The 25,605-nt window shown below is 34.3% G+C and overlaps 6 protein-coding genes across 8 annotated transcripts; 2 read left to right on the top strand and 4 right to left on the bottom strand.

Annotated features, from left to right (window-relative positions):
- The first annotated feature begins 1,464 nt into the window (after nucleotides 1–1,464).
- LOC143423263 (synaptic vesicle glycoprotein 2B) lies at nucleotides 1,465–5,357 on the top strand. The gene is made up of 9 exons (XM_076894467.1): nucleotides 1,465–1,647; nucleotides 1,720–1,779; nucleotides 1,852–1,935; nucleotides 2,177–2,501; nucleotides 2,591–2,712; nucleotides 2,864–3,102; nucleotides 3,379–3,820; nucleotides 4,107–4,394; nucleotides 4,656–5,357. Exons 1-9 carry the CDS (start codon nucleotides 1,611–1,613, stop codon nucleotides 4,709–4,711), a joined length of 1,653 nt encoding a protein of 550 aa, XP_076750582.1. The 5' UTR covers nucleotides 1,465–1,610; the 3' UTR covers nucleotides 4,712–5,357.
- A 295-nt stretch (nucleotides 5,358–5,652) lies between these two features.
- Rpl17 (ribosomal protein L17) lies at nucleotides 5,653–6,822 on the bottom strand. The gene is made up of 4 exons (XM_076894481.1): nucleotides 6,662–6,822; nucleotides 6,367–6,526; nucleotides 5,943–6,113; nucleotides 5,653–5,862 (listed from the first exon to the last, which is right to left on the bottom strand). The coding sequence occupies exons 1-4, from the start codon at nucleotides 6,740–6,742 to the stop codon at nucleotides 5,717–5,719; spliced, it is 558 nt and encodes a 185-aa protein (XP_076750596.1). The 5' UTR covers nucleotides 6,743–6,822; the 3' UTR covers nucleotides 5,653–5,716.
- A 660-nt stretch (nucleotides 6,823–7,482) lies between these two features.
- Nucleotides 7,483–14,792, top strand: Dsor1 (mitogen-activated protein kinase kinase 1). Of its 2 annotated transcripts, none has more exons than XM_076894474.1 (8): nucleotides 7,483–8,279; nucleotides 8,379–8,565; nucleotides 8,694–8,806; nucleotides 8,890–9,001; nucleotides 12,960–13,136; nucleotides 13,256–13,469; nucleotides 13,704–13,870; nucleotides 14,074–14,792. In XM_076894474.1, exons 1-8 carry the CDS (start codon nucleotides 8,158–8,160, stop codon nucleotides 14,188–14,190), a joined length of 1,209 nt encoding a protein of 402 aa, XP_076750589.1. In that variant the 5' UTR covers nucleotides 7,483–8,157; the 3' UTR covers nucleotides 14,191–14,792. The 2 variants fall into 2 exon arrangements, with proteins under 2 accessions (XP_076750589.1, XP_076750588.1); XM_076894473.1 differs by having other exon boundaries at nucleotides 8,379–8,604.
- On the bottom strand, nucleotides 9,119–13,357 carry LOC143423253 (sodium/potassium-transporting ATPase subunit alpha). Of its 2 annotated transcripts, none has more exons than XM_076894446.1 (2): nucleotides 13,225–13,357; nucleotides 9,119–11,789 (listed from the first exon to the last, which is right to left on the bottom strand). In XM_076894446.1, the coding sequence occupies exon 2, from the start codon at nucleotides 11,784–11,786 to the stop codon at nucleotides 9,183–9,185; it is 2,604 nt and encodes an 867-aa protein (XP_076750561.1). In that variant the 5' UTR covers nucleotides 11,787–11,789; nucleotides 13,225–13,357; the 3' UTR covers nucleotides 9,119–9,182. The 2 variants fall into 2 exon arrangements, with proteins under 2 accessions (XP_076750561.1, XP_076750560.1); XM_076894445.1 differs by lacking the exon at nucleotides 13,225–13,357 and adding an exon at nucleotides 12,260–12,782.
- A 1,476-nt stretch (nucleotides 14,793–16,268) lies between the features above and the next one.
- Nucleotides 16,269–19,690, bottom strand: LOC143422745 (putative RNA-binding protein EEED8.10). Its single transcript, XM_076893631.1, has 7 exons — nucleotides 19,467–19,690; nucleotides 19,317–19,384; nucleotides 18,878–19,005; nucleotides 18,528–18,796; nucleotides 17,942–18,456; nucleotides 17,570–17,846; nucleotides 16,269–17,501 (listed from the first exon to the last, which is right to left on the bottom strand). The coding sequence occupies exons 1-7, from the start codon at nucleotides 19,567–19,569 to the stop codon at nucleotides 17,086–17,088; spliced, it is 1,776 nt and encodes a 591-aa protein (XP_076749746.1). The 5' UTR covers nucleotides 19,570–19,690; the 3' UTR covers nucleotides 16,269–17,085.
- Nucleotides 19,691–20,518: 828 nt separating this feature from the next.
- On the bottom strand, nucleotides 20,519–24,088 carry LOC143423304 (protein-lysine N-methyltransferase SMYD4). Its single transcript, XM_076894542.1, has 12 exons — nucleotides 23,950–24,088; nucleotides 23,741–23,879; nucleotides 23,369–23,600; nucleotides 23,058–23,241; nucleotides 22,666–22,978; nucleotides 22,350–22,599; nucleotides 21,782–22,110; nucleotides 21,638–21,711; nucleotides 21,446–21,558; nucleotides 21,000–21,291; nucleotides 20,734–20,896; nucleotides 20,519–20,665 (listed from the first exon to the last, which is right to left on the bottom strand). The coding sequence occupies exons 2-12, from the start codon at nucleotides 23,860–23,862 to the stop codon at nucleotides 20,527–20,529; spliced, it is 2,211 nt and encodes a 736-aa protein (XP_076750657.1). The 5' UTR covers nucleotides 23,863–23,879; nucleotides 23,950–24,088; the 3' UTR covers nucleotides 20,519–20,526.
- Between the last annotated feature and the right edge of the window lie 1,517 nt (nucleotides 24,089–25,605).

Raw genomic sequence — 25,605 nt, 5'->3', positions numbered from 1 at the left:
CAGTAACTACATTGTTGTATGATTAACAGTAGAATATAATTATCCTTAATGTTTCTAGTTTGGAAAATAAAATTGTACTTATAACTATTATATACCGACGTGTTCGAATATGTAGATATTAGAAAAGAAGGAGAAGAATAAAAAGGCTTTTCTTATTGTTACAAAGATACGTACAATTTTTGTATCCTGTTTCAAGAAAAATGTCTTCTGCTAACTTTTCCTTGTGTTTTATTAACACTTCAGCAGACGCGCGATTAATGTTTTGTTGTTTTTTTTTCTACCGTATACTATATCGCGTACCGTTACGGTATTTCAAATAAATTGTCCATAACCCGATTTGTTCATCCATAACGATACTCTCCGTTCAAGGTTTACGATATTTTCTACGGTCGAAATTGAACAAGAAAACAACGCGCAAAACCGACTGTTGCGTATGTTGACTGGTTACGTCGAGAGTAATAAAATTGTGGGAACATGTAACAATCCAAGTTATCATAGCGTGCTCCGTTTATGCGCTAAACGGGTGCGGTCATCTGTGAATCAAGGTCGCTCATTATAATTGCACATCTACAGAATATACCAGAAATGAAAATTCGCTTATGAATAATTAGTTTCTGACTTACAAAGTATCTTTAAAACCCGTAAGCGATATAAGATGCAACAAAGTTTATAGTTTCACCAGGCTTCTTATTATACAAATATACAATAATAATTTTACGTGTATAATGACACTTTGAATCCTTTTAAATCGATAAATAAAAGACGAGGAGAAATTTTAAGTTTCGCATAGATGGTAACGTGTGTTTCTTCTTTTGTTATTACCCTTAAAGAGGATGATCAAAGTAGACCTCAGAAATGCGAATCACGTCCCGGTTGTAAACAGATTCAATCACCATCTCCATTATTGGAAAGCCTCCAAATCGCTTGCCTTTTAGAATGTAACAATCTACGACCGTTATCAGGACAATTACAAATTGGCCCTACTTAACTCCTGTACCTATAGGTACATTAGGTGGGAGTATACAAATAATTATCCATCTTACGCGACCTTCTCGTAAAGTCTGCATTCGCGTTACATTTTTACTTATCGCGTATCCTCGAGTTTACTGTCATTCAGTTGAAGAGAATACAATTTCTGATACGGAGTTTGGAAAGTTCACCAGCGACTCACTGAGTATAACAAAAAATGAAGACACAAATATATATCTCAGGAGCGAAGGAAGCTCGTGATATATCCCAGTTCTCTCGTATGCAACATCTCTGTATGTAAGTTGTAAAACGCGGGAGGCGAAATGTGTATTCTATAGAAAACTATAAAAAACGAACGCAAAGTAACGCGAACTCTTCGCAAAGCCTTTACACCCATTTAGCTTCTATTTAATGATGAACTTTTGCTCGGCGTTTCAGCTCACAAGTGAGCGCAGAGTCTAGCCCCGCCGACGAGCAGCAGCAGATCAGCGCAGATTCAACAGGAAGACTTCGCCGAGATCCAGTAACCCGCGAGAACGAGAAGAATCTAATATCGAACAGGACCCATCACCGAGGACGAAGAATTCTCATCTGAATCTATCCACCAAGCCAGATTCACCCAACTGCGCCGATATCGTAGAATGGTAGAGAGTGAACCCGATTCAAAGCACAATCATAGTACGTAATTTCGATTTTTTTTTTAATTGAATTTGGTTCTAACGATAACCGCGTCTTTTTGTTTAATTTCAGAGTGTGATGTAAAAGACGAGCGGCTAAACGGCTGTGGCTCTAAGGATCTTGAACTTGCCCGTACGTACGGCATACCGTTTATTTAAACTCTTACGTTTATTTAAACTTTTTATGTGTCATCGTCTTTTTTAGGTATTGGAACGAAGGGCAAGACCCTAGATCCAGAGAAAGGATCCTTCGTTAAAGCAGACTTCGAAAAGGCCATTGAACTTACCGGTAATTCCGTCGTTTATTCTTCTTCGTGTTCATAGCTTCAAGTAGAATCGCCTTTAGCTACACCTACACGCTAATTCATTAACCATAAAGTTAAGCAGGCCTGTATATTAATTATGTAGTGGTTTCTGTGTTTTAAAAAGATTATCTTCATTCTCGAAAAGAAATGGACTTGAAATAAATATTCCCACCAAGTAGCGAGATATACAGAGCGATCTTTCAATAAAATTTACTTTATTTCCAGACTATGGCAAATTCCACTACTTCCTCCTCACGGTATGCGGTTTCGTCAGCACCAGCGAGGAGATGGACGTGATTTCCATGTCCTTCATCCTACCTAGCGCGCAATGTGACCTGAAGCTCGATACCCAAGCCAAGGGATGGCTCAACTCGATCATTTTCATCGGCATGATGGTGGGCGCGTACGCCTGGGGCTCCGTCGCGGATGCCTTAGGTCGTCGCAAGGTTCTCATCGCCATTTCCTTCACGAACGCCCTTTGCATCGTCGCCTCTAGCTTCAGCCAGTCTTACGAAGTATTTATGTTCTTCCGTTTTCTTAATGGCGCCGCGTGAGTACTTTTCTTCTCCTCTCTTCTCTGAGTAACGAATGATTACATTTGCATTAGAAGTTTTAATAAAAAAATTTAATATCTTTTAGTCTTGGAGGCAGCGGACCTGTCATCTGGTCTTACTTCGCTGAATTTCAGCCGAAATCGAAGCGAGGCTCGATGCTGTCCTTCATGGCTGCCTTCTGGACACTTGGGAACCTCTTCGTCGCTGGTAAGTTTATTCATTCCTTCTCCTTTTCCTTACAAAAATCATTTTGTATATTAGACAAAACATATACTCATAAATCTTCGATGCATAGACTCTAAAGGGTTACATTCCCTTCTGTTTTTATTATCTATGCGTATGCTTCGTTTTCCTTTAGGTTTGGCATGGTCGATCATCCCTAATGACATCGGTATCGCAAGTTCGACGTTCACGTACAATTCTTGGCGAATCTTCCTGCTGATCTGTGCTGCTCCGTCGTTTATCGTCGCGGGGCTGCTCCTGTTGCTCCCCGAATCCCCTAAATACCTCTTATCCTGCGGAAGATACGAGGAGGCGCTCAATATCTTCCGTGGAATTTATGCCATTAATACTGGCAAACCGCGTGACACTTACATGGTAAGCATCTAGTGGAGTATTAAAATCATTACTGTTCTGTTTCTGCTGCTAAGCGTTTGCTTCAAAATAGAAAAGAAAAAGAAGAAAAGAGAAATGTAATGTAATTACCATTCTGTTTCTGCTGCTAAACGTTTGCTTCGAAATAGAAAAGAAAAAAGAAGAAAAGGGAAATGTAATGTAATTACCATTCTATTTCTACTGCTAGATGTTTGCTTCAAAATAGAAAATAAAAAAAAGAAGAAAAGAGAAATGTAATCTCTACTGTCTCTTGTCCAGGTAAAAGAACTAATTCTGGATGATATCCAAGAACCGGAACCGACAAAGAAAAGCATCGAGAAGAATAAATGCAGAACGATGCTCGCCGATATCGTAGACAATAGCAAACAGCTTTTCATCTCGCCGATACTTCGTTTCACCATGATCTCGATCATCATCAACTTCACCTTTCATATCGGCTATTATGGTCTGATGATGTGGTTCCCTGAATTATTCAATCGTTTCGACGAGTTTCATCGCGATCATCCTGGCGAGGTCGCCTCGATATGTCAGGTGACCGACCACGTCGTTCAGAAGGGCTCTCAGAACATCGAGAACCTTTGCTCCGATAAAATAGGCGCTTCCGTTTTTATGGAATCCCTGATCACCGTGGCGTCTGCCATACCTGCGAACATCGTCGCGGTTTTAGGGATGGATCGTCTTGGTCGTAAATTCTTCTTGGGTAAGTAGCAACAATCTGTACGATTCAATACATTTTATTGTCGGATAAAAATAATAAGCTTGCTATAAATAAGGAAGAAGGTCTCTTTGATAACGCGTATACTTTTAGAGATAGTTATATTTGCCTTCGTTAATAAAATGTCGTCAATCTTCCAATTCAATATCCGCGTTTTAATCGATCAATTTCTTTCCGACATTAAGCAACTTGTTGCATAGAGACATCGTTGTTGGCTATTCTTCTGTACGATCAAAAATGAACAGATAAGACATTAGACATTTATTTTCAGTGTTTAGTACATTTTCATCAGGATTGTGTTCGATCGGATTGTATTTTGTGTACAACAAGCTCCACAATCTGATCGTCTCGGCAATCTTCAGCGGTGTGATAAGCTGCGGAAATGCAGCCTTGGACTGTCTAATAACCGAAGTTTTCCCGACGCATCTTCGCGCGACGGGCATTGCTATTTCCATGGTCGCCGCGCGTCTCGGTGGGATCATTGGAAACATCGTAATAGCTCAACTTTTGGACATGTATTGTCCAGCACCAACTTTCATCGTTGCCGCTCTTTTAATAGGTATTCTTTCTTCCGTTCGACTCTTTACGCATTAGGAAACTGGTCCACGAACGAATTTAGTAGTTCTGTCCTTTGAAACGCACAATTTAATCATGAATTAACAATACTGTCGTCGAATTCGATATTTCGCTGCTTTTTGCAGTACAGTTACAGTTGGACCTGTGAATTATAGCGTTACATGAAATTGTGATAGAACTGGTACTACAGTTTTAGTACTACTCGACTCATACTTAATACATAAATTTTTTCTTCGTTTCGCAGGTGGAGGATTATTGTGCTTACTCTTACCGAACACTACACGGGAACCACTTTCTTGACACCAGTGGAAAACTATATCAGACCAAATGAAACAATGTACAGTTATACACGTATTTGTTAAATTGATTAACTTACCACGTATCAAAGCAACACATGCGCTCATATTGAAGAGTACATATACTCGCATTTAATTTACGGGACGATTCATTTGTAAACGTGTTCCGTTACGATCGAGCTCCACATTCCTATTTTACATATCAAGATCGAATGGCAATAAATAAAGTAGTATTAACACTTAGGATTTTAATAGGTAGTAGAGTATTCAAATATAAATATTATACGAATGCGAGTTCGTATGGAATTTTCTTTGTAAGAAAAAAATGTATTGTATTTTCAAGTATTAGATACTCCTAACTCTTGAACGGTGTGTGAACTTTGTGTACTGACGTTAAATGCGAAATGTAGACACGGCATTTATAATGACGGTTTATCTTCTCGATATTTGTAACATTTTTGCTACGTACTTTTGTATCTCTTATCGTTTCTTCATATTCCAAACAAATTCTTCCCTGTCGTATGTTGAACGTACTCTCACCCCTCATCCCTTATGTATTTATAAGATAAGATGTAATAGAATACAAAACAAAGTTTTAAATGTAAAGCATACATGTAACAATGAAAGTGAAAGTAAAATTTTCTTTGAAGTTAATCGTTTTCTACCTTAAAAGTGCATACGCCTGTGATTATCTTTGTTTCGGATTTAATTATTGAGGAACATGAAAAACTAGTTCCCGTGTATCACATATGCAGTAATTTCACATAAACTTGGTAATAAATTTCATTATATCGACGATTGTTTAAGATGTATGACGAAAATTTTAATTCAAGTTTACTTTCAATGTGAAAATGAAACTTACCACAAATGTAAGTTTATCGTTTTCTTTGTTCAGAAAAATATACATGAGATAATGGGTAAGGATAGAAGTGGAATAAAAAAAAATTACAGAACAGTGTAATCTTCATTTTTCATGGTTTCACATTCGGTATCCAGCTAGTATTTAAAACTATTCTCTCATCATTTTCTCCTTTTGTCTAGCAAGCTTCTTCTTGCTGAGTTTCTTTTTCGATGGTTCCTCTTCTGGACTCTTCACTACAAAATCTTCTTTCTCAGTCAAAATTACCTCGATGTGACATGGTGAACTCATGTAAGCTGCAAATATACGTAACAATATTAGCAAAACAATCGATGAAAGAAAAACTCTTTCGAGGTACGATTATGTAAATACTTACGGTTAATACGGCCGTGAGCTCTGTAGGTTCTTCTGCGTAAACAAGGCGCATGGTTTACTTGTATGTGACTAATTACAAGGCGGTCAAGATCTAGCGCGCTGACATCAGCATTGCTTTCAGCATTTTTTAAGAGCTGCAGCAAAAATTCTGCCGATTTTTTGGGCCAACGACCTGAATTGAAACACAAATGGTTAATAACTGCTAATAAATACAAATGTAATCTTCAACCCTTTAGATATTGCTAAATCCAATGTAGAGTTATCTGTGTCTGACAATCTGACAAATAAAGGACAAAGTAATAGAAAATGAAAGGAGTTACTATAGTACCAGTTAAAGAACAGCCAATATAATGGTAAACAATACACAAAGGATTAAGATTTTCTATGTAAAAAGTGAATACAAAAGCAGAACAGTTGCAACTCACCTTGTGTGGTACCAAACTGTTTTGCTTGAGCACACCTGCCAACACCACCGTTAAATCTGCGGAATGGTACACACTCCTTATGTTCAATCACATTTTTAAGATATTTCTGCGCCCTTCGCAGGGGCATATTCTTGATGGCACGTGCTGTTTCATGTGTGTTCTGCAATGCAGAACAGAAGAATGTGATCACAAGTTTTGTAAAATGCAAATGACAATAAGGCGTCTTGTAAATACAACTATCTGCAATTTTGAGGTTAGATAGTTCAAAATAAAATTACTATTTCAATTTGTTTACCTTGAAATGCACTCGCAGATTCGATCCTCGCGCTTTGCACGATTTCGTCGCATTCAAAGGTTCGTGAGAGTAACGTCCCATCGCGTTCTGGAATTAGAAAGGTTTAATAACAATCTCTCACAATGGCATCTCGCAATGTAGGGATCGCGGCTTAACCTGTCATCGCGCGCATCTTCAGTTTCGGTAATTGTCGTTTCACGAGTATTTAATTCACATTTTTTCAATAAAACGATAGTTTAGCGTTGTGTGTATAAAAAATGATCAAGTTTTCGGAACATTGTCGACATAAAGTTGAAGATGCAAGCAGATTCGAAAATTGTTACGAATCAGATCATACGTACCTCTTAACAGCACGATTTTAAAGGAAAAGACGTCACGTGTGAAACCAGAAGGAACTTCCTGTGAAATGCCAACTTGAAGGTTACCAACTTGAAAAAATACAACACCTTTTATTTAGTAAAATATTATGTAAATCTGCGTGTCTGTACATTAAATTGTATTCCTGTATACGGATCTTGAAAAGTTGTTCATCATTTCTCAAAATTTATAATGATTTTAAGTAATACTTATATACCACCTTTTCTAATCGTTCAATTATTGACTTTTGGATACTAGTCGTTTCTCAAATAATCTCTATTTCATAATTCACAATTATCAATTTCACATGTAACAATATAATAAAATGATACAAGAGTGAAATAATAGAGGAATGATATATTACATTTAAATTGTCGTAATACAATTAAAGAAACAACATGTTATTGGATGAACGAAGACGGCGAAGAGATGAACATCTAGGAACATTTGAAGCGGACACTATACGCGAGCTTGTCGTTGCCCCGGGAAGATTCGTATAACCTCTTCTTATTTGTAAGATATTTGCTGAAATTATGCATATTTGTGCCATTTCGTGTCGTTGTTGTTGTTAAACGAACGATTCCTCGAATCGAGGTATAGATGACTCGTAGCGATACACCTTGAGAAGGTGCACGCAGTCGAAGAATTTGACAGTTCGAAGGTTGACAGTTGAAAAGCTTTAAAACATTTTTAGATAAGGACACCTTCGTTGGGGAACGGGCTGTGGTTTTCTGCGTGTATGAGTGTGATGAGAAGTAGATTCGCCAGTAAAGCTACCTAACAAACCCGTGCGTTGGACGCGGGGAATGTTAGGAATAAGTAATTGCTTCGTTTAAGTAGATACCGGGTGAGAAAAGGAGGGACTCGCGAAAGTTTGTAAGCGTTAATGTTCATCTGGCGACGGAGTGGACCTCTTCGATTTTCCGACGAGGATTGATCAGAATGAGAACGATTTTGATAATCGCTAATTTATTGTAACACTCTCAACGCGTATAAATCACGGAAGATCATATATTTTCAATCGGGTTAATACTAGATCGATTAACTATATCTGAATTGTCAAGAACGTTGTTAATAAACGAAACATTTGCGTGCAAAAATTGTGTACCAAGAGCGATTGTTTAACGTCCACTACCCAAATGTCAAAAAACAAATTAAATCTGACGCTACCCCCTGGCTCGATAGAACCGGTTCCAGCTGTATCGCCATCACCACCGGTACCACCGTTACCTATTTATTCTGAGCCGCCAGTTATTCCAGAGTAATTAATATCTCTTCTTTTTCATCTGAATTGTTTACCATTTAAAATGTATTTAGTTGTATTCATTTGTGTTTCAACTCTACTTTGTTGTGATCGTAGCGGAGTTATGGGAAAAATGAGTATAGACGCTATTCAAGAGAGATTAGAAGAATTAGAAATGGACGAGGAACAAAGGAAAAGGCTAGAGAGCTTTTTAGGTCAAAAAGAGAAAGTTGGAGAATTGTGCGACGAAGATTTTGAGAAACTCGGGGAACTCGGTGCTGGCAATGGTGGTGTTGTTATGAAAGTGAGACACAAAAAATATGGACTGATAATGGCAAGAAAGGTGCGGCTTATCTTTGTTATATTTATCTACTTTAACTTGATAAGTCCATTAAGATATAGATGACGATTACAACAATTATAACATTTTAGCTAATACATTTAGAAGTTAAACCTGCCATTAAAAAACAAATAATAAGAGAACTAAAAGTTCTTCACGAGTGTAACTTTGCACATATAGTTGGTTTCTATGGTGCTTTCTATAGGTACGTCCTTTTTGTTTATCGTAATAATTGCATGTTAAAGTTTTATAGCACTAATGAGATTAAAAATATTTCATTGTGCGTAGCGATGGAGAAATTAGTATATGTATGGAATATATGGATGGTGGATCTTTAGACTTAATACTGAAAAAAGCTGGAAGAATTCCAGAACCTATATTAAGCACAATTACTTTGGCTGTAAGTACTATGAAAATATATGTACATATATATGTTCATAATATTTGTTATTCCATCTTATTTGATTTAAAATCTACGGCTTATTTTTTTATATATTTGTCACTCTATTAGATAACTACCAATTCTACTATCAACTATACTAATTAAATGTTAATATTTAGCTCAAATTATAAATAGCTATTCAGTAGTAAGTTTCCTGTTCTATAATTCCACCGGGATATTTACGAATACAGAACCTCCTTAGTTCATCGTATATCCATAAAAATGCACCAAGCGGTAGACACGGCCAATACCAATAAGAACTTAAAGGCATAGTTTTAAATATTTTCTCAGTATTTGGTACATATAACAGAATGCCGGTTAAGACAATTTCAAAAATGAAGGAAAAATTTAGAAACCAATTATCCATTCCTTGTTGCAGGATTGAATTGACCCTAGTTTTACACATCACTAAATCTATGAGTTGAGTTATAACGATAGTTAAAAAATATCCAGTACGAGCTTCGTTGAGTAAATCCATTCTAGTATCGTACGTCCAAGTTTGACCGTAAGAATCTTGCAAATCGTTAATCGATTTATTCTCCCAATCTAGCCTTAATCCTAACAACCGATCGGGCAAAAATCCGTTTAACATAAGAATCAAGAAAAAAGTATAAAATGCAGCCAAAGATTGCGTCATTCCAATTTGACCATAGGCTACGGATATCAGTCGTTTGTTCACGAGCTTATCGTGCTGCGGATTCCTTGGCGCGCGACACATAATATCAGACTCTGCCTTTTCGTATGCCAGCGCTATAGCTGGAAGCAAGTCTGTTCCGACATCAACGCATAGGATCATTTCAAGGATAAAGGGTAAAGGAATGGCAAATAAAAGGCTGCATAACATGGGTAACATTTCAGGCACACTAGATGTTAAAGTGTACACTATAGATTTTTTAAGATTGTCAAAGATTAATCTACCTTCCTCGATTCCAGTTACAATCGACGCGAAATTATCGTCCATCAGGATCATATCGGCCGCGTTCTTTGCCACATCGGAACCAGTGATACCCATGGCTACTCCAATGTCAGCTTTTCTTAACGCTGGTGAATCATTCACGCCATCGCCAGTTACCGCGACGATTTCACCCAACCTCTGGCAACTTTCTACGATTAGGAGTTTCTGTTGCGGAGACGTCCTCGCGAAAACAATTTCTTCGTACTTCTTTATAGTATCATCCAGTTCGTTCGAGTTCATGTTTCTCAGTTCAGCACCGGTGATAATAATCGCGTATTCGTCGGTTCCAGATATCTGGGTGTACGATTTGTTCTGCAGTATCGCTTGCTCGTACCTAGTCTCGTGTCCTTCGCTTATTATACCCACTTTCTTCGCTATAGACATTGCGGTTACCGGATGGTCGCCCGTTACCATGATAACTTTAATGCCAGCCGTACGACACTTTCTCACGGCGTCAGGCACAGCTGCTCTTGGTGGATCTAGAAGACTCACCAATCCAACTAATCTGTAACCTTTCGTAGGGAAATTATAATGACTTGGAGAATCAGTGTTGAATTTAAAATTCGGACCATATTTATTACTAGGCAGGTGAAGGTCGCAGTAGGCTAACACGCGTTCTCCTATGTAGCCTAATTCCATACAGGCTCGCCGAGATATTGTGTGATCCAACGGTTCCATTTCTTTAGTCTCCCCTTCCGTAGTCAACATGCGAGTGCACTTATCCAGAATCACCTCCGGTGCGCCCTTTACGATTATAAGATACCCATTATCGTTTTTGTGTATCGACATTTGATACTTGGTGATCGAGCTGAACGGTATTTCAGCAGCTTTCGGATACATAGCTCGATATTTCTCCGTCGGATGAAAGTGCTCGCAGAATCTGAGTATACCTGTTTCAGAAGCGTCACCGATTATCTCTCGTTCGTCGATCGGCTTCAGTAACAAAGATTCTGTGGTGAACTCCGCGCGCAGACAAAGGGTGGCATTTTTTAGCATCGTCTGGAATGCCGGCTTCTCCATCAATAAATTCTTTTCGACGCCTAGACTCTGACCCGGTGGAAAGTTGTATCTCGTGTGCCCAAACCATAAATTCGATACGTCCATCTTGTTCTGTGTAAGGGTTCCTGTTTTGTCCGAGCAAATGGTTGACGTTGAACCTAACGTCTCCACTCCTTCCAAGTTCTTCACCAGACAATTTTTGCTCGCCATCGTTTGGGCTGTTAGCGTTAAGCTCGTGGTAACGGTTACCAATAAGACCTCTGGTACGTTAGCTATCACAATACCAAGCAAGTAAGTGAATGCTTTTAGTATGTTACTGTCTAGTAACAACGACAGCCCAAAAAATAGTACTCCAAACAGTACAGCTATTGTAGTGATTATTTGAACAAAGTGATTGATCTCTTTGGCTATCGGTGTTATGGATTTTTCGAGTTGCGTTGTAAGACCGGCGAGTCGTCCAATCATCGTCTGATCACCAGTAGCGATCACAATTCCGGTGCCTGCTCCATCCACAGCGAAGGATGAAAAGAAAGCGACATTCGCCGATTCCAAGGGATTGTTATCAGTAGGATAGTCTGTTCGAACCACCGGTTCACTTTCACCGGTAATACTTGAATTCTCGACTCTGAGCCCATGACACTCGATGATCCTGATGTCGGCTGGTATTTTGTCGCCGATTTTAATTTGCACCAAATCACCAGGGACTAAATTCTCCGTTGCCAAGCGTAATTTTACGCCATTACGTATTACCGTTGCAAAAGTTGGTACCATTTTTTTGAAAGATTCCATTACCTAAAAGGTATTGGAACGAATTGAATTTGTTATAGTAACGAAGAATACAATTTTTTTTTAATGGAAGGATCAATATTGTAGTAATGTGAAATCGATGATTCAAGACACAGGAAAAAGAAATAAGTATACAGTAAAATTATTGTGGATCAAATTTAGTATGCTACCACTAAGAACAGAAAAACAATGTGAAAAAATTAATGATGTGACCCACTTATAATGTTTGTTTCTACATTCATATATAATTTCTGTTACTGTCTTTATGCATTGTGCACATCTTGCACTTTTTTCACATATGTACGTAATGTGCACGTATGTGCAATTTGATCATAACAATACAAGGTCTATAGGATAATATATATATTTTTAAAAGCAATTGCAACATTGCCTTTGGTATAAAATGATACTGATTTTTTTAAAATCCTTAAAGAATAACAGAGAATTAAATTAATATGATCAATGAACATAATTACTTTTATATTTTTAGATTCTTGTATATATGAAGAGCAGCCTGAGAACAGGCAGATTCCAAGAATGATAAGTCCTAACCATTCTATACCACCGCCTGTACCTTCCATCAACATACTAATTCCATATAAAATAAAGCACAATAACGAACAGGCCCACAGCAGAGCTGCGAATCCGTGAAACAAACATTTTATAAATTTGATATATTCAGGTGTCACTTCTGGCGGTGTCAAAGCGTTTGGTCCTATTATATGGTAAATTTCCTTCGCCTTTTCTTCGGTCAAACCAAGAATCGGATCGGTATCTAATTTCTCACACAACCGTTCCAAAGGAATGATGTGGTCCTTGGTTCTCAACTCTTGCTGGAGGTCTTTTATTTCGTCGTCGGTGAGCTTTTTCTTGACTACTACATTGGAATGTACTCGATGTAGTATTTTTGACGCAGCTCGAATCATTTCTGGACGCGCAAATAACGCGTGAACACAATAAGAGTCTCGAAGGTAACTGTAAAACGAAAAAGAAACTAAAAATCTGAGGATCGACTTTTTCTCTGGAGTTCAATTTTTTCTAAATGGTCGAAATCTCCACAGCCTCTGTGCTCAGTTACTCGATGCTTTTGAAAAAAAACTCCAATATTGATGCGCCGTTGCAAGATAGTATCTTCACTCGTGAATTTCTAACGTGATATTTTGCTTTTTGTTACAGGTTTTGAAAGGTTTGAGCTATCTGCGAGACAAACACGCGATTATGCATCGCGACGTAAAGCCGAGCAATATTTTGGTGAACAGTGCTGGAGAGATAAAAATCTGCGACTTTGGTGTCTCTGGACAATTGATCGATTCGATGGCTAATTCATTTGTTGGGACGAGGAGTTATATGTCGGTAGGAAATTATACTGGATTTCGCGTAAAGCAATTATGTATCTTCCCTATCTGTGATAATATGAGAGTACTGTTATGATACTGTTTACATTGAGTAAGAAATATTTTCTCTATTTCTAGCCTGAAAGGCTTCAAGGAACACATTATTCCGTTCAAAGTGATATTTGGTCTCTGGGGCTATCGCTTGTTGAAATGGCTATTGGAATGTACCCCATTCCACCACCGGATGAAAAAACTTTAGCCGCAATATTTAGCACTCCTCCAGGTCAACCACCCGCGGAGAGTGCTGCTACAAATAACGCGTCCACTCCAACAACGCAATCGCCTGGGCACAGTTAGTTTCTTGTTTCTTACCGAAAAATAAGTTAAAATTGCGGGATATGTTCTTGAATGAACAGAGCACCATGTTTTTCTTAAAATAGTTTAATCCATTTTGCTCTTGATACGTACACGAGGGATTATCTTCTTAGTTGACCATGTACAAATATATATGCTCTGTGCTCGAATTCCTGGTTTTTTTTTTTTTAATGTTTATATAAATGATAAATTGCTTTTATTTATATTATAGATACGGGTAGTCCAAGACCAATGGCTATATTCGAATTGCTGGATTACATTGTGAATGAACCACCACCGAAATTGCCTGCTGGTATCTTCAGCGATGCTTTTACAGATTTTGTAGATCGCTGCTTAAAGAAAAATCCTGCTGAGAGGGCAGATTTGAAGACGCTAATGGTAACGGTTTATTTCACATGATTGCTTATTTGAATTGAATAATTAATGAACTGAATCGAGCGAAACTCTTTCCAATTAAAGCGTAGTGCGATGAATTTGGTGAATCAAAAAGTGGAATATTATTTATATCCTTGAGAAATGATGAAAAAAAAAAACTTTCTTCTGGCTGTAATCGCTTTAAAATAATTTCTTTTAATCTTTAGAACCACGAGTGGATAAAGAAAGCTGAGTCTGAAAATGTGGATATTGCTGGTTGGGTATGTCGCACAATGGATCTACAACCGACCACTCCAACCCGTTTAGCGAACGTACAGTCCTGAATAAATGTCACTCTTACATACTTGACAACCTATATACGCGTTCAGTATTCTTAAGTCAATTTTCATTTCCTTTCGTTCGATTGGTATAAACAGTGACGTTTATAAAGTTTGTTCCCTTCCTTTTTTTTTCTACATTGTAACAGTAAACGATTTGAAAACACCTCGCGATTTTAAAACCAGACGTATTCGTTAGGATTTCTGTTTTCTCATATTCTTTCTTTCTATTTTATTATATTTTGTACAACATTGCTCAATCATTCGTTAACGTTTGAGCGACAGCATTTATGAAGTAGAACGTTAAGGATTAAGATAGGTTTCAATATATGTATCGTAGATGTATTCGATTTTTAAGCAATTGTGTTTAGTTACTCTAACGTGTAAGGTATTTAGTACGTCGGTATAATATGTATTTTACGTAAATACTAAATTCGTATTTAGGGCATTAAATTATTTTAACTTGTATGCTGTAGTCTGATTTTAAAGTCGCGATAACAATCGTACGAACGTTTAATGAACACGCCCGAATGTGTAATCGTCTTCAATGTACATACGATTTACGGAGTACAGAAATCTACATTGACATATTGGCACGAGATACGTCACTGTGCTTAAACTTTTATTTCATTTCATACATGTTCCGTATCTTTCTCTTGTGCTTCTGTTGAAAGTATGTAAGATAAACGGTTATCCTTATAAGTTTAACGTTACTGTACACTCATAGGCAAATTGTGTTCTCTATGATGATACTAGGATACATAAATGGGCATCGGATTTATGAGGACATGATTTAATGAAAAGAGAGAAGTGTTAACTAGAGAACATGTTACTAGTATAACATTTGTACCTGACATTCGTAGAGCATTATTCGCATGATCGTAAAAAGACTTTTGCTTTCAACATTGTTAAAATACCATGCAACAATTTTTTATAATATATCGGTCCGCGATTAAACGCGGATTTTAAATTATAGTTAAGTAAAATGGTATTTCAAATAGTTTACCCAAACATTTGTCTTTTTTCTTTTGTAATTAGACGGCTCGGTAAAAAAGAAGTAACACTCCATATGCTCTACTTTCTGAAAAAATACAAAGGAACTGTTCACTGCACAAAGTATAAGTTCTACCGAAAATTTCTGGCCCAATAAGTAGGCAATTATAATACTAACAGTAAATAGTTATATTTCAAAATAGCAAAGTGAAAACATAGTTAATCAATTAGTTGCAAGTGATTAAGATATTAAAATAGCTTTAATATTCGTAGAGTGTTATACTTTTTTACGCAACCGTTTAATTAGGGTAAAGTAGTATTTATAATATTGTCACGTAATAATTGTACCATCGAGAATATTTGTTGGTATTTAAGAGCGATTGCGAAATACTATTTTATTAAACGTCAGCTAACACGAAGCTTCCAAATGACAAAACACTTTTCCAATTGTTTCATCATTTTTTTTTTAATGGCGTTTGCTGTACAAACCAACATGATATCTTTAAAAGTACATTTGATTTATCGTATTATGTGGTAGACGTCGCGGTTTGAAACGTTATACTTCGTAGGTGCAATTGACAACATAACTTTGATGCGCGTCCATGTGTTCACACGATGAGTATACACGATTGTATGTATTGTATAGTTGTGAATCGAGTCTTTCTCGTGCAACTTTTATCAATTGCAATTGAAAGACGCAATCATCCGTTCGGCTACCTTCGTATTTACACATACCCGAACGATTAGCGTAATTAGAAGATGTCAATCATTTTTTTATTCTATCTACAAGTAAGGGAAATAGTTCAGTATAAAGTTTCATTTTCTTGAACGTTTAATAAAAAAAAATCCTTTCAATCAGAATAATACAAACGTAGAAATCGACGATAATTTTGTTGTTAACAATTTATCAATTGTTTCTCTTAGTCAAACAAAAATTTGGTCCATATTAATAAACAGATGTTTAATATTGTACAATCTAGTAGACATAGTCGCTTATCATTGTAATGTGCTGATAAAAAATGTCTATATGTATATAGTGTAACGATATAACATAAGCATCTTTATTCTCTGTTGTACGTAAACGTAACTCGTTTCATTTCTTTTTCTTCTATTGAGAATGCCGCGATTATGTATATGTATAGAAGTTATAGCTATAATACTATCCTTTACCAAGTTATTCATGTTTGCTAAGCCATTACTTCGTTCTTATACGTGATATCGCCTAGGGGGTTGACGTTAGCCTTTTTTCCGATTAGGCTTAAAAAAATATCGGAGTGTGCTACGAGCGTATTGTGATGTTTGCACGCACAGTGAGAACACTCACTTATGTGCCTAAGCGTAAGACGCCCAAGAACTGATCTTTCGTATTATGTTTATATGTCCAATAACGATGTGCGTAACGCCGTTTATTGAAATGTATTGTAAACAGAAAAAAAAAAGGAATACATTTTTCGATAGTAGTCCTGTTAAGAAAGTTACACAAGGTACAATTAAAAGATTCTATTCACTGAACAGTGAATTTTAATTGTCAAATAAACGACTACTTCTGGCACTTATTGAAAAACATATGGGTATTTCCTTGTTGCAAAAGTTCTGCATAATAATTGCCGTTGTATCGATTTACTATCTAAATGTTGTAACTATTCAAAGAATAAATCTATCCCATATTGAAGCACATAATCTTTATGTGTTGAAACCTAAATATAAAGGAAAACTAAAATTTATTTACATATTTACGAAAATATTAATTTCTCGATAAATCCACGACATGCTAAAAAATTTTAGTTTTATTAGTACAGGTTTGAGCATATTACTTATAAGTAAGAACATATTGATTCAGGTATTGTTTTACATTTTTATATTGCTTTATAAAAGTCTTACGTTATTCAGAAATCTAAGCTAGACATTTCATAGCAGTGCTAGCGGTGTAAATGTATCACGAATAGAAAGATCAACGTTAACTATTTGTAAAAACGGTGACACCGTATCGAACGTGCCAACGTCTACTGCGGTTCCGCCGACAAATATTTTTAAAATTGTATTGTTAGTTCGATTAACGGTGAACGCGGCAGCTTTTTTTAACGTTTCATTCGTAACACCACGACATCCTGATAAATCTAATAATTCTAATTGTGGTGCGGATTCGATAAGTCCAATCATTGTTTTGTCTGTAAATTTGCAATTACGACATTCCAATGTTTTTAAATTATTCATATCTCGCAAGTTCATATCAGTCTCCAATGGTAAATAATTCATTATTAATGTTTCCAATTTTGGTAATGTCGCTATGGCGGCTACGCCAACGTTTGTCACAAAACGACTTTCTGCAACAGGTAGAAAAATTATGTGACTCACACATAAATTATTATATTGTAAACGGTAATTAACTTACCGGAAATATCTACATATTTGAGCTGCAGGCATTTCGATGCTAAATTAGAAAGAAGTTCGTCTGTAACTACCGTATTCGTACTAATTTTCAAAACTTCAAGATTACTTAGTTGTGCGATATGTAGTATGTCATTTGATTGTATCAAAAATGAAATACTAGAAAGTTCTAGTATTTTCAAATTCGTACAATATGTGCCAACAGATAAAATTACATTTCCAGATATATCAATACAACTATGTATTATAAGCGATTTCAAGTTTTTTAACTTTGCAATTGCCTAACAAAAAAATGGAGAAAAAGAGTATAAATCATCTGTTCAAATCAGGAGTCTGTGAAGATTGATGTAACAAGTTAAAGAAGTATTTCATTTACCTGCGACAAAAATTGTTCCCGAAGAGAAGCGCAACATTCCAAAACAATTTCCTCCATTGTCTCTAATGGTAAATAAAATAGGCAAGCTCCGCATATTTTACCAAAAGCAACTTTAAAGTATCGCAATTTTGGATTTGCTTTAAATAACTTTTGTAGATCCATATCGCAAACATAACTGGTAAGACCAAGGCTAAATTTTGTAATATCATGGCAATTATCTGCCAACGAACTAATACCAGATGCCGAAACGTTAAGACCAGTAAGATCTATTCTTTGTAAATTAGAACACAATTTCCCAACAATGGTTAGTGTACTTGGACTTAATAGACAAGGTGTTTGAGACAGATTTATTTCAGTTAAATATGAACCACAACGCAATAACACCTTACGAAGAGTGCCTGTATTAATTTCTCTTCGTTTTGAGCCAGGTAAAGAGCCCCACATAGAGAACGATAAATCCAGTTTTTTTACACTGCGCCAAGATTCTAAACTTAGCGCTCTCCATCTCTTGCACACTGAAATTATTAAAAGATTTATGTAGATACATAATTTTAATCCTACAACAAAGATTAATTCGTGTACTTACCTCTTTCTATTCTAATTCTATCTACAATTGGTAGCTGAAGAAAAATATGTATTAAACAGTCATCATTTAACATTTGAATGCTATTTTCTGTAATGTCATTTTCTATGTATTCTTGACTACATTGTTCATTGTATACTTTTTTGTCAAATTTAGATTTATCTTTTGTGCTATAATATTGATTGTTTATATAATCTGGTTGATGCCATGGATCAGCTGGCACAACTCTTAAGTTTCTGCTGTGTAAACTTATTCTATCTTCATACGTAGCTCTATGAATTATCGCATACTATCAACACTATAATCCTTTTATTTATAATTTCATCTTCATGTTTATTCGAATTGAAGTTTACCTTATGGCGGCTTCCGCGCTGTTAAATGTAACAAACGCATAGTTACTCCTTCCTTGGTTCCTCCGCAAGAAACAACTTTCAACGTTTCCATATTTGGAAAATAATTTTATAAGATCTTTGTACGTTGTCTAAAAAAAAAAAATACATTTTGTTGTTACATTTACATATTTGAAAAGATAATGTACAAGTATATGTGCGTATTGTATTAATAGTAGAACTGCCAATGATTAAAGTATATTAATTTCTTTCGAAAGTAATAGAATTATAGGTGTTTACAAAATGCTACTGTCAAGTGTATGGAAGAAAGATTTTTCCGCGCTTAATTTCAACGAAAAATTATATGGACGTTCCCAAAAATATAATTAGTCACTACGCTGCTAATGATTGCTTTGGTAGCTTTAGTGTTAAATATTAAATTACTAAAAATTCATATACAAACCCTTTCTGCTAAATTATTAATGAATAGTTTTCTAATTGGCACACCGTCCTCGTACATGAACGAAACATCTGTAATGAATGTGAATTAAAAATGTGAAAACTAGAGAGCAAAACCGATATACACTAAGCAGAGAATTTGAAATATTATTACTGTTTTCTTCGAGAATACGATTGTGATGCAAAGTGTCAGACAAATATTCTTGTATATAATCGGCCACTTTTATGGTTAACGATTTGTTCTCGTCCTGATCCATTGTCTTCCGTTATGATCCACGGTCATTCTCTAGAAATCGATATCATGATTTAAGAATAAAAGCATACTCATTCATTACAAATGTATCTCAACGACTTTGGCGCGGCGCGTGACACTAAATACACTCATGGCTCGGTGACCGGCCGAGGGGGAGACGTGCGAGGAGAGTTCTGCAATTACTTCGCCGCACGTCCCTCGCCTAAATGATCACTGGCCCGCACTTGTATTAGAGTCTAAATACAGAGGTATGCTAGTGTGATTAATCATCTACGCAGGGTATAAACGAAAGATGAAGAAATAATACGTGCAACAAAATATTAAATAAACACATTGCAAATATGTAAAATGTTCTATTTAAACGATGCAGCTGCATTACTTTATTAATATATTCATATGCGTATATATAAAGTTTCTTTTAGTCACTAATTATATGTAGATGTATTAAAAGTATTTATAAAATAAATTATGAAAATGATAATATCTATATGTACTTCTCTGTAATATAAAAAGTTTCAATTATGTGTCTTATGTACAGGATCATCCAGATATTTTCCTTGTTTATTGTACGAAGTTATACTATTGTTTCAAGGAGCACATAAATATATACATATGGATACACTCTTTTAATGTCATTATTTTACGACAATTCAAGGTCATCGACGTCTTTTAAAATGGAACCTTACATTTAATATACTACAATCTACAAATATTACATTTAATACTTCTCGATAAGCAAGTGATGCGCGAAAGTATAAATTCGATGATGTATCAATAACAATATCGCTCACGTCGATTAATCTCGCTGTTTGACTAAATAAAACTTACTTCTTTTGAATGGTTTTATAAAGGATAAAATTGAAAAAAAACGTGAAGGACATAACTATAACAAATGAATATGAATTCAATAAAATATGTCCGTTTAATTAAATTTTAAATATTTTGTATTAATTAATACATCTTATGATATTCGAGAAATTAAATTAATTTTTTCTTGTTTTATTTTTATATCTTTATAAATTGTACTCCAGGATCCATAATTAAGACTTGCGACTTCTTCTAGTTCATTTAAATACTCTAGAGTTTTTTGGAAAGTACATCTATAATGAAATCAAACAATTAATGAGTAAACATAATTTCCATTACATTGAACTGTGCAGATACCTACTTGTACGTATCCGTAGTAGTATCTAATTCCTTTTCTAAATATATAAGACATACATCTGTAAGATCATTCAATTGATCAACAAGTTCTATGCTAGAGGAGCCAAATCTTCTTTTGACTGATAAAAGCGTGTTTTCTAAGCATATTATACTATCCAACCAACATCCTAGAAATTCATAATTTCACTTATTTAAATATTATTATTATTATTTTATTATATCATTATTATCAAATTATTATACACACATGTGCAATATATTCATACAAACCCATTGCTATATATATTTTTCCCATAAGATTTAATGTATCCGTAATATCTTCATTGTATTTATATAATACTGTATTTTGAATATGTAAACACTTTTTTAACATATCTAATGCTTCTGTTGTTTTTCCTTCATCTACGAGAACTTGAGCTGCTTCAAAAATTTGTTTCCCTTGTTCTACTTCAACCAAAGAATAAATTTGAGACTTATCGCCACAATCTAAACAATGTATGGAATTTTTTATGTTACACAATGCACCATTGCATTTTTGGCATTTCATAGCACTAAATCTTTCCTGTAATATTATATTAAGAAAATAATTGAAAATATTTTACTGTTTCTTAGAATAATGTTGCAAAACTATAAAAATTATGTTACATTGTAAATTCTTCCTCTAATATTGTTGGTTTAAATATTTGTAAAAGTAAGAAAATTGTTTTTATATTTACCATAAAATATTGTAAGATTGGTGAAGTGCACGGTTTACATTTACAAATAAAGTGGTATTGACTTCTTAACATCTTTTGTCTGTTTTCCATTGTCATTTGTCTGTAATGGGCACCTGACAATAATGATTTTTTACTATAACAATTTATAAGATATTTAAATAAATTTATTTTGTAAAAGACATTTCATCATACCATAACAGTTAAAAATTTCTTCATCTTTGAAGATATCTCTTGAAGCTCTTACAACCATATGTTGATCCACAAATCTAAAAATTAATGAGAATAATATATCGAACATTGAACTAAATATCTATATTAGATAAGTTTTGGAATTACATGATGATTATATTAGGGTCACAAGAATGGTTCATCATACTTGCAGAGCAATAAATTCCTGTAGCTACAATACATTGTTCTACCACTGGAGAGTTATCTTTACATAATACCACATTAGGCTTTGTAATAGCATGGGCATTACCAATAAGTTGTAGAATATATCGTAAAAGTAAAGAACTTATATAAAGCTGTTTGTTATTGTCTGTTAAGATATTAAAATCGAGGTTGAAAGATTGGTCGTCAAATTTTGTCATCAAACAATCTTTAAGATCATTTGTTTCAAAGTAATTCGTATATTGAAATAAATATATGGTAAGCATAATAGCGGCCTAAAAATGTTATGATTATATTATAAATTTATATTATTATAAACTTATTACTAGTATTTAACATATTGGTCGTCAAGTTTTGATTCTGGAAGTATGTCCAGAGTTAAAATAAAAATATGTTAATTTTATTAATATGTATATTCTATAATAATATATTTCTTAGAGAGGAACTTGATCACATTAATCATAGACAACTACCACAGTGATCAATATGTTAATATTATAATATATATACACACAATTCCAAATTCTGTTAAAGCACCTATAGAGAGCTTATCAAAGTTAGTAACTAAGTTTTGCATTTCATTGAACTTAATCCTGTCCGTTGTAGTTGTACAAGTCAACAAAACTTTCAGGGCTAAATGTCCTATTCCAATTTCTTTCCAAAGTTCCATTTGACTTCCTGGACACTCCCAGCAATGATACGAGGACCATGCTTTATTTAAACAATTTTCATTGCAATATAAGGTATTTGAGCATATTGTACATCTGAAATAGTATAAAAAATTTTATTTATAGAAAAAAATTTTACATTAAAATTAATACACTACTTACGGAACAGGGATGTCTGTGTTTGAACAGCTACAATTCTGACAGAGATTGTATGCATCTGTATTTACTAATACAAAACTTACTGGTTTCTCTAAGAAAAGAATATCACCTTTCTCAATAAATTTTTTTGCTACTACGTGTCTTCCTAATTCTTTAGTATATTTTCTATCTATAGCTACAGATGCATAAGGAAAATTAACATTTTCCTCAAACGTAATTTCAGACTTTAATTTCAATAAATTACTAGTGTTTTGTATAACATTTTGTACACATGACTGTGTAATTGTTATTTCTCTTACTTTTCTTTCTATGTCATCTGTAAATACAATGAAACATTTTATTTTAAAGAATATGTCAATATACTAATGTCTTATTTTAATAAATTATCTACATACCCTTCATAGAAGGAGTAATGTAATCAGAATTACAAATTATTTCCTGTATTTTACAAAGCATTTCATCTGCTAGGTCTTGTTTGCCTAATTTCAAGTAACATTGCACTGCACGTAAATATAATTTATAATATAACTGTTTAGGATAATTCAATCTAATTGCTAACTCAATATCTTTTATACAATCCTTTTTGTCATCAAATTGTATTCGTTATATTTGAGATACATACAAAATGAAATATTAACATATAATTACAAAACACATTATTATGTATCATTATATAATTAATGCATTATAGAGATTTGTTACTTACATCGTATCTACTCAAATAAAATAAAGAGGCGGATCTATTAGCGATTGCAAGAGATAATTCATAACTGTTTGCAGGAGCATGTAATGCACATTTTGTATAGAATTCTATACTTTTAATATAATTTTTTGCCTGAAATTCTTTGTTTCCCATTGTCTTGAAAGTTTGCGCTTTAGCAATAGACTTACATTTCCTTTTTTCATAGCGATCTTCTAGCCACAAACGTACAAGTTTCCTAAACATGTGATAGTAGTGTTTAAATAATAAAACACAATCAATATATAAATGAAATAATAGCAGAAAAGTTAAAAGAAAATATATACCATGTGCACTAACATACAAGTTGGTTGTTGACAATTGTGTTTTAGTACTCACTTAATGTTTTGATCATTCCATAAATAAGATAAAAGTTCGCTCTCACGATCTGGTTTTTTCTTTGAAATAAATATTTCATTTAATTTGTATGTAAGAATTTCTAATACTTTCTGCCATTCCATTTTACTTTTACATATACCTATAGAAAACAAAATCTTCTAATAAACAATTTTATCAAGTTCTTTAATCAGTGTATGCATTGCAGTTACCAAGACGCGAAACCTTATTAACAACTTTATGGGAGAAAGAATATGAATAATGTATCAAGTTATCACAAGGATCTATGTAATGTATTAAAAATATGGATATATGGATATCATTTACTATCTTGTAAAATATATAATAATATGTTTTGCTCTTTGTTCCATATATATTGTATGGATTACAATTTAAGTTTTGTTTTGCGTACACATTATAGGAAAAAAATATAGATTCAATTAAAAAGATAATATGTTACTTTTATTTAAACTTAAGTAAATGTACTAAAAATAAAAAATATGGATCTCTTTTATTTTAATATCTAATTTATAATAATTAATCTAGTTTACGTAGCTGTGAAAAAAGCCCATGTAAAAATCAGGTACACAACACGCCAACAACTCATATAAATGTAATTTTGAAATCTATGGCACAATCCTGGTTATGTGACAGGAAAAGGAAGAAAAAGGAGAGAAAGAGATAAGCTAAAAATGTAAAGCACGTGTGTACCATTTAACAGGATTAGTAAGAACAATTGTTGTTCACTGCATCGATAATGTATCGACTCGAGTTATTCTATAATTTACTGTCCTTCACAATATTACCGATGCAGTACGGAACGGTAGAAATAACAATTAAACTTAAAAATGCCATTTTTGAAAATCGGACCTAGATTTATATAAACTTTTTTGTTGCTTTGAGGTGTAATATCAGCTGTAATTTGTTACACGAGTAGTGGATCACCCTGTATATTACACATCTATTGCCTCCTTGATTTCCTTTCCTACAGAGATAGCGCTAGTAGTTCTTCAGTAGTTTACTTCGTTGTTGATAATTGTGTCCGACCAATTTAAACACTCTTCACAAAGATAGTACCCCTAGTCTTTCGGTACTTTACTACGCTGTCAATAACGAGGTGCGATCAGTTTGAGCACTTTTCATAGAAATGGCGCCACAAATACCAATAACATTTTTTTTAAGTATTAAAATTTTTTTTGCATTTGAACCCTACAGGAGTGAGGAAGTCCTTGGCTTGGGCTATATGAAGATAGAATTAAAGGAAAAAGGACTCATTATATTATATGTTATCGATGGTATCAAGTGGAAATGGTAGGTGCTGCAGATCACTGTGTACGAGAAGGAACAAGTCGAGGGAAATATGTCTGCGCAACGCGAATCAAGGATTGTGATTGGATGAATTCAAATTTAACCGAATGGCGGGAGAAAGATAACTATTTCTCCTGATAAACTTCGGTTTTGAGAATAAAAAGACTGCGGTTACGCTGGCGTGTAAGTTTTGAGGAATTGATAGTAACTGAAATATCTTAATTACGATCGCTCTAAGCTAGTTCTCCAAGAATAACATTAAAATAAAGTATTGTAAATATACATACATATATAGAGCTTAATTATAGTAATCATTCTAGAAGACAATATAATGAATGACTCTGCTTAGAGATACCAAAACTCAAATTGTTAACAATTTTATTTAATATATTATTATCCAAGTTTTTATGTATGTATAAATTAATCTAGTATAATGTGTCATTCATTCTTTTTGGTGCAGTAAAAGGAATTATACAATAATAATAAATATATTACAGTGAATTTGAAATATTTATTGTACTGAAACCTTAATACGTACGAAAAGCAATTTACAATACACG

This window comes from Xylocopa sonorina, chromosome 4 (genome assembly GCF_050948175.1).
Source record: "Xylocopa sonorina isolate GNS202 chromosome 4, iyXylSono1_principal, whole genome shotgun sequence".
NCBI classification, from domain to species: domain Eukaryota; kingdom Metazoa; phylum Arthropoda; class Insecta; order Hymenoptera; family Apidae; genus Xylocopa; species Xylocopa sonorina.
Note: the sequence above shows the minus strand (reverse complement) of the source record. Positions and strands in the feature narration are given on the sequence as shown.

Excerpts from the sequence above, each read along its gene's own strand:
- LOC143423253 (XM_076894445.1), bottom strand. The coding sequence starts at position 12,709 with ATGATTCGAGCTGCGTCAAAAATACTACATCGAGTACATTCCAATGTA. Across the intron at positions 11,790-12,259 it reads AAGAATCTAAAAATATAAAA|GTAATGGAATCTTTCAAAAA; the intron begins GTAATTATGTTC and ends AATACCTTTTAG.
- Rpl17 (XM_076894481.1), bottom strand. The coding sequence starts at position 6,742 with ATGGGACGTTACTCTCACGAACCTTTGAATGCGACGAAATCGTGCAAA. Across the intron at positions 6,527-6,661 it reads ATCTGCGAGTGCATTTCAAG|AACACACATGAAACAGCACG; the intron begins GTAAACAAATTG and ends TCTGCATTGCAG. Across the intron at positions 6,114-6,366 it reads ACAGTTTGGTACCACACAAG|GTCGTTGGCCCAAAAAATCG; the intron begins GTGAGTTGCAAC and ends GTTTCAATTCAG.
- LOC143422745 (XM_076893631.1), bottom strand. The coding sequence starts at position 19,569 with ATGGATCAGGACGAGAACAAATCGTTAACCATAAAAGTGGCCGATTAT. Across the intron at positions 19,385-19,466 it reads TCGTATTCTCGAAGAAAACA|ATGTTTCGTTCATGTACGAG; the intron begins GTAATAATATTT and ends CATTCATTACAG. Across the intron at positions 17,502-17,569 it reads CAAATATGTAGATATTTCCG|AAAGTCGTTTTGTGACAAAC; the intron begins GTAAGTTAATTA and ends TACCTGTTGCAG.
- LOC143423304 (XM_076894542.1), bottom strand. The coding sequence starts at position 23,862 with ATGGAATGGCAGAAAGTATTAGAAATTCTTACATACAAATTAAATGAA. Across the intron at positions 22,979-23,057 it reads CATTACTCCTTCTATGAAGG|ATGACATAGAAAGAAAAGTA; the intron begins GTATGTAGATAA and ends TTGTATTTACAG. Across the intron at positions 22,111-22,349 it reads CTTTAACAGAATTTGGAATT|GCCGCTATTATGCTTACCAT; the intron begins GTGTGTATATAT and ends TAACATTTTTAG.
- Dsor1 (XM_076894473.1), top strand. The coding sequence starts at position 8,158 with ATGTCAAAAAACAAATTAAATCTGACGCTACCCCCTGGCTCGATAGAA. Across the intron at positions 13,137-13,255 it reads GGACGAGGAGTTATATGTCG|CCTGAAAGGCTTCAAGGAAC; the intron begins GTAGGAAATTAT and ends CTCTATTTCTAG. Across the intron at positions 13,871-14,073 it reads CAGATTTGAAGACGCTAATG|AACCACGAGTGGATAAAGAA; the intron begins GTAACGGTTTAT and ends TTTAATCTTTAG.
- LOC143423263 (XM_076894467.1), top strand. The coding sequence starts at position 1,611 with ATGGTAGAGAGTGAACCCGATTCAAAGCACAATCATA. Across the intron at positions 2,713-2,863 it reads TGGGAACCTCTTCGTCGCTG|GTTTGGCATGGTCGATCATC; the intron begins GTAAGTTTATTC and ends GTTTTCCTTTAG. Across the intron at positions 3,821-4,106 it reads TGGTCGTAAATTCTTCTTGG|TGTTTAGTACATTTTCATCA; the intron begins GTAAGTAGCAAC and ends ATTTATTTTCAG.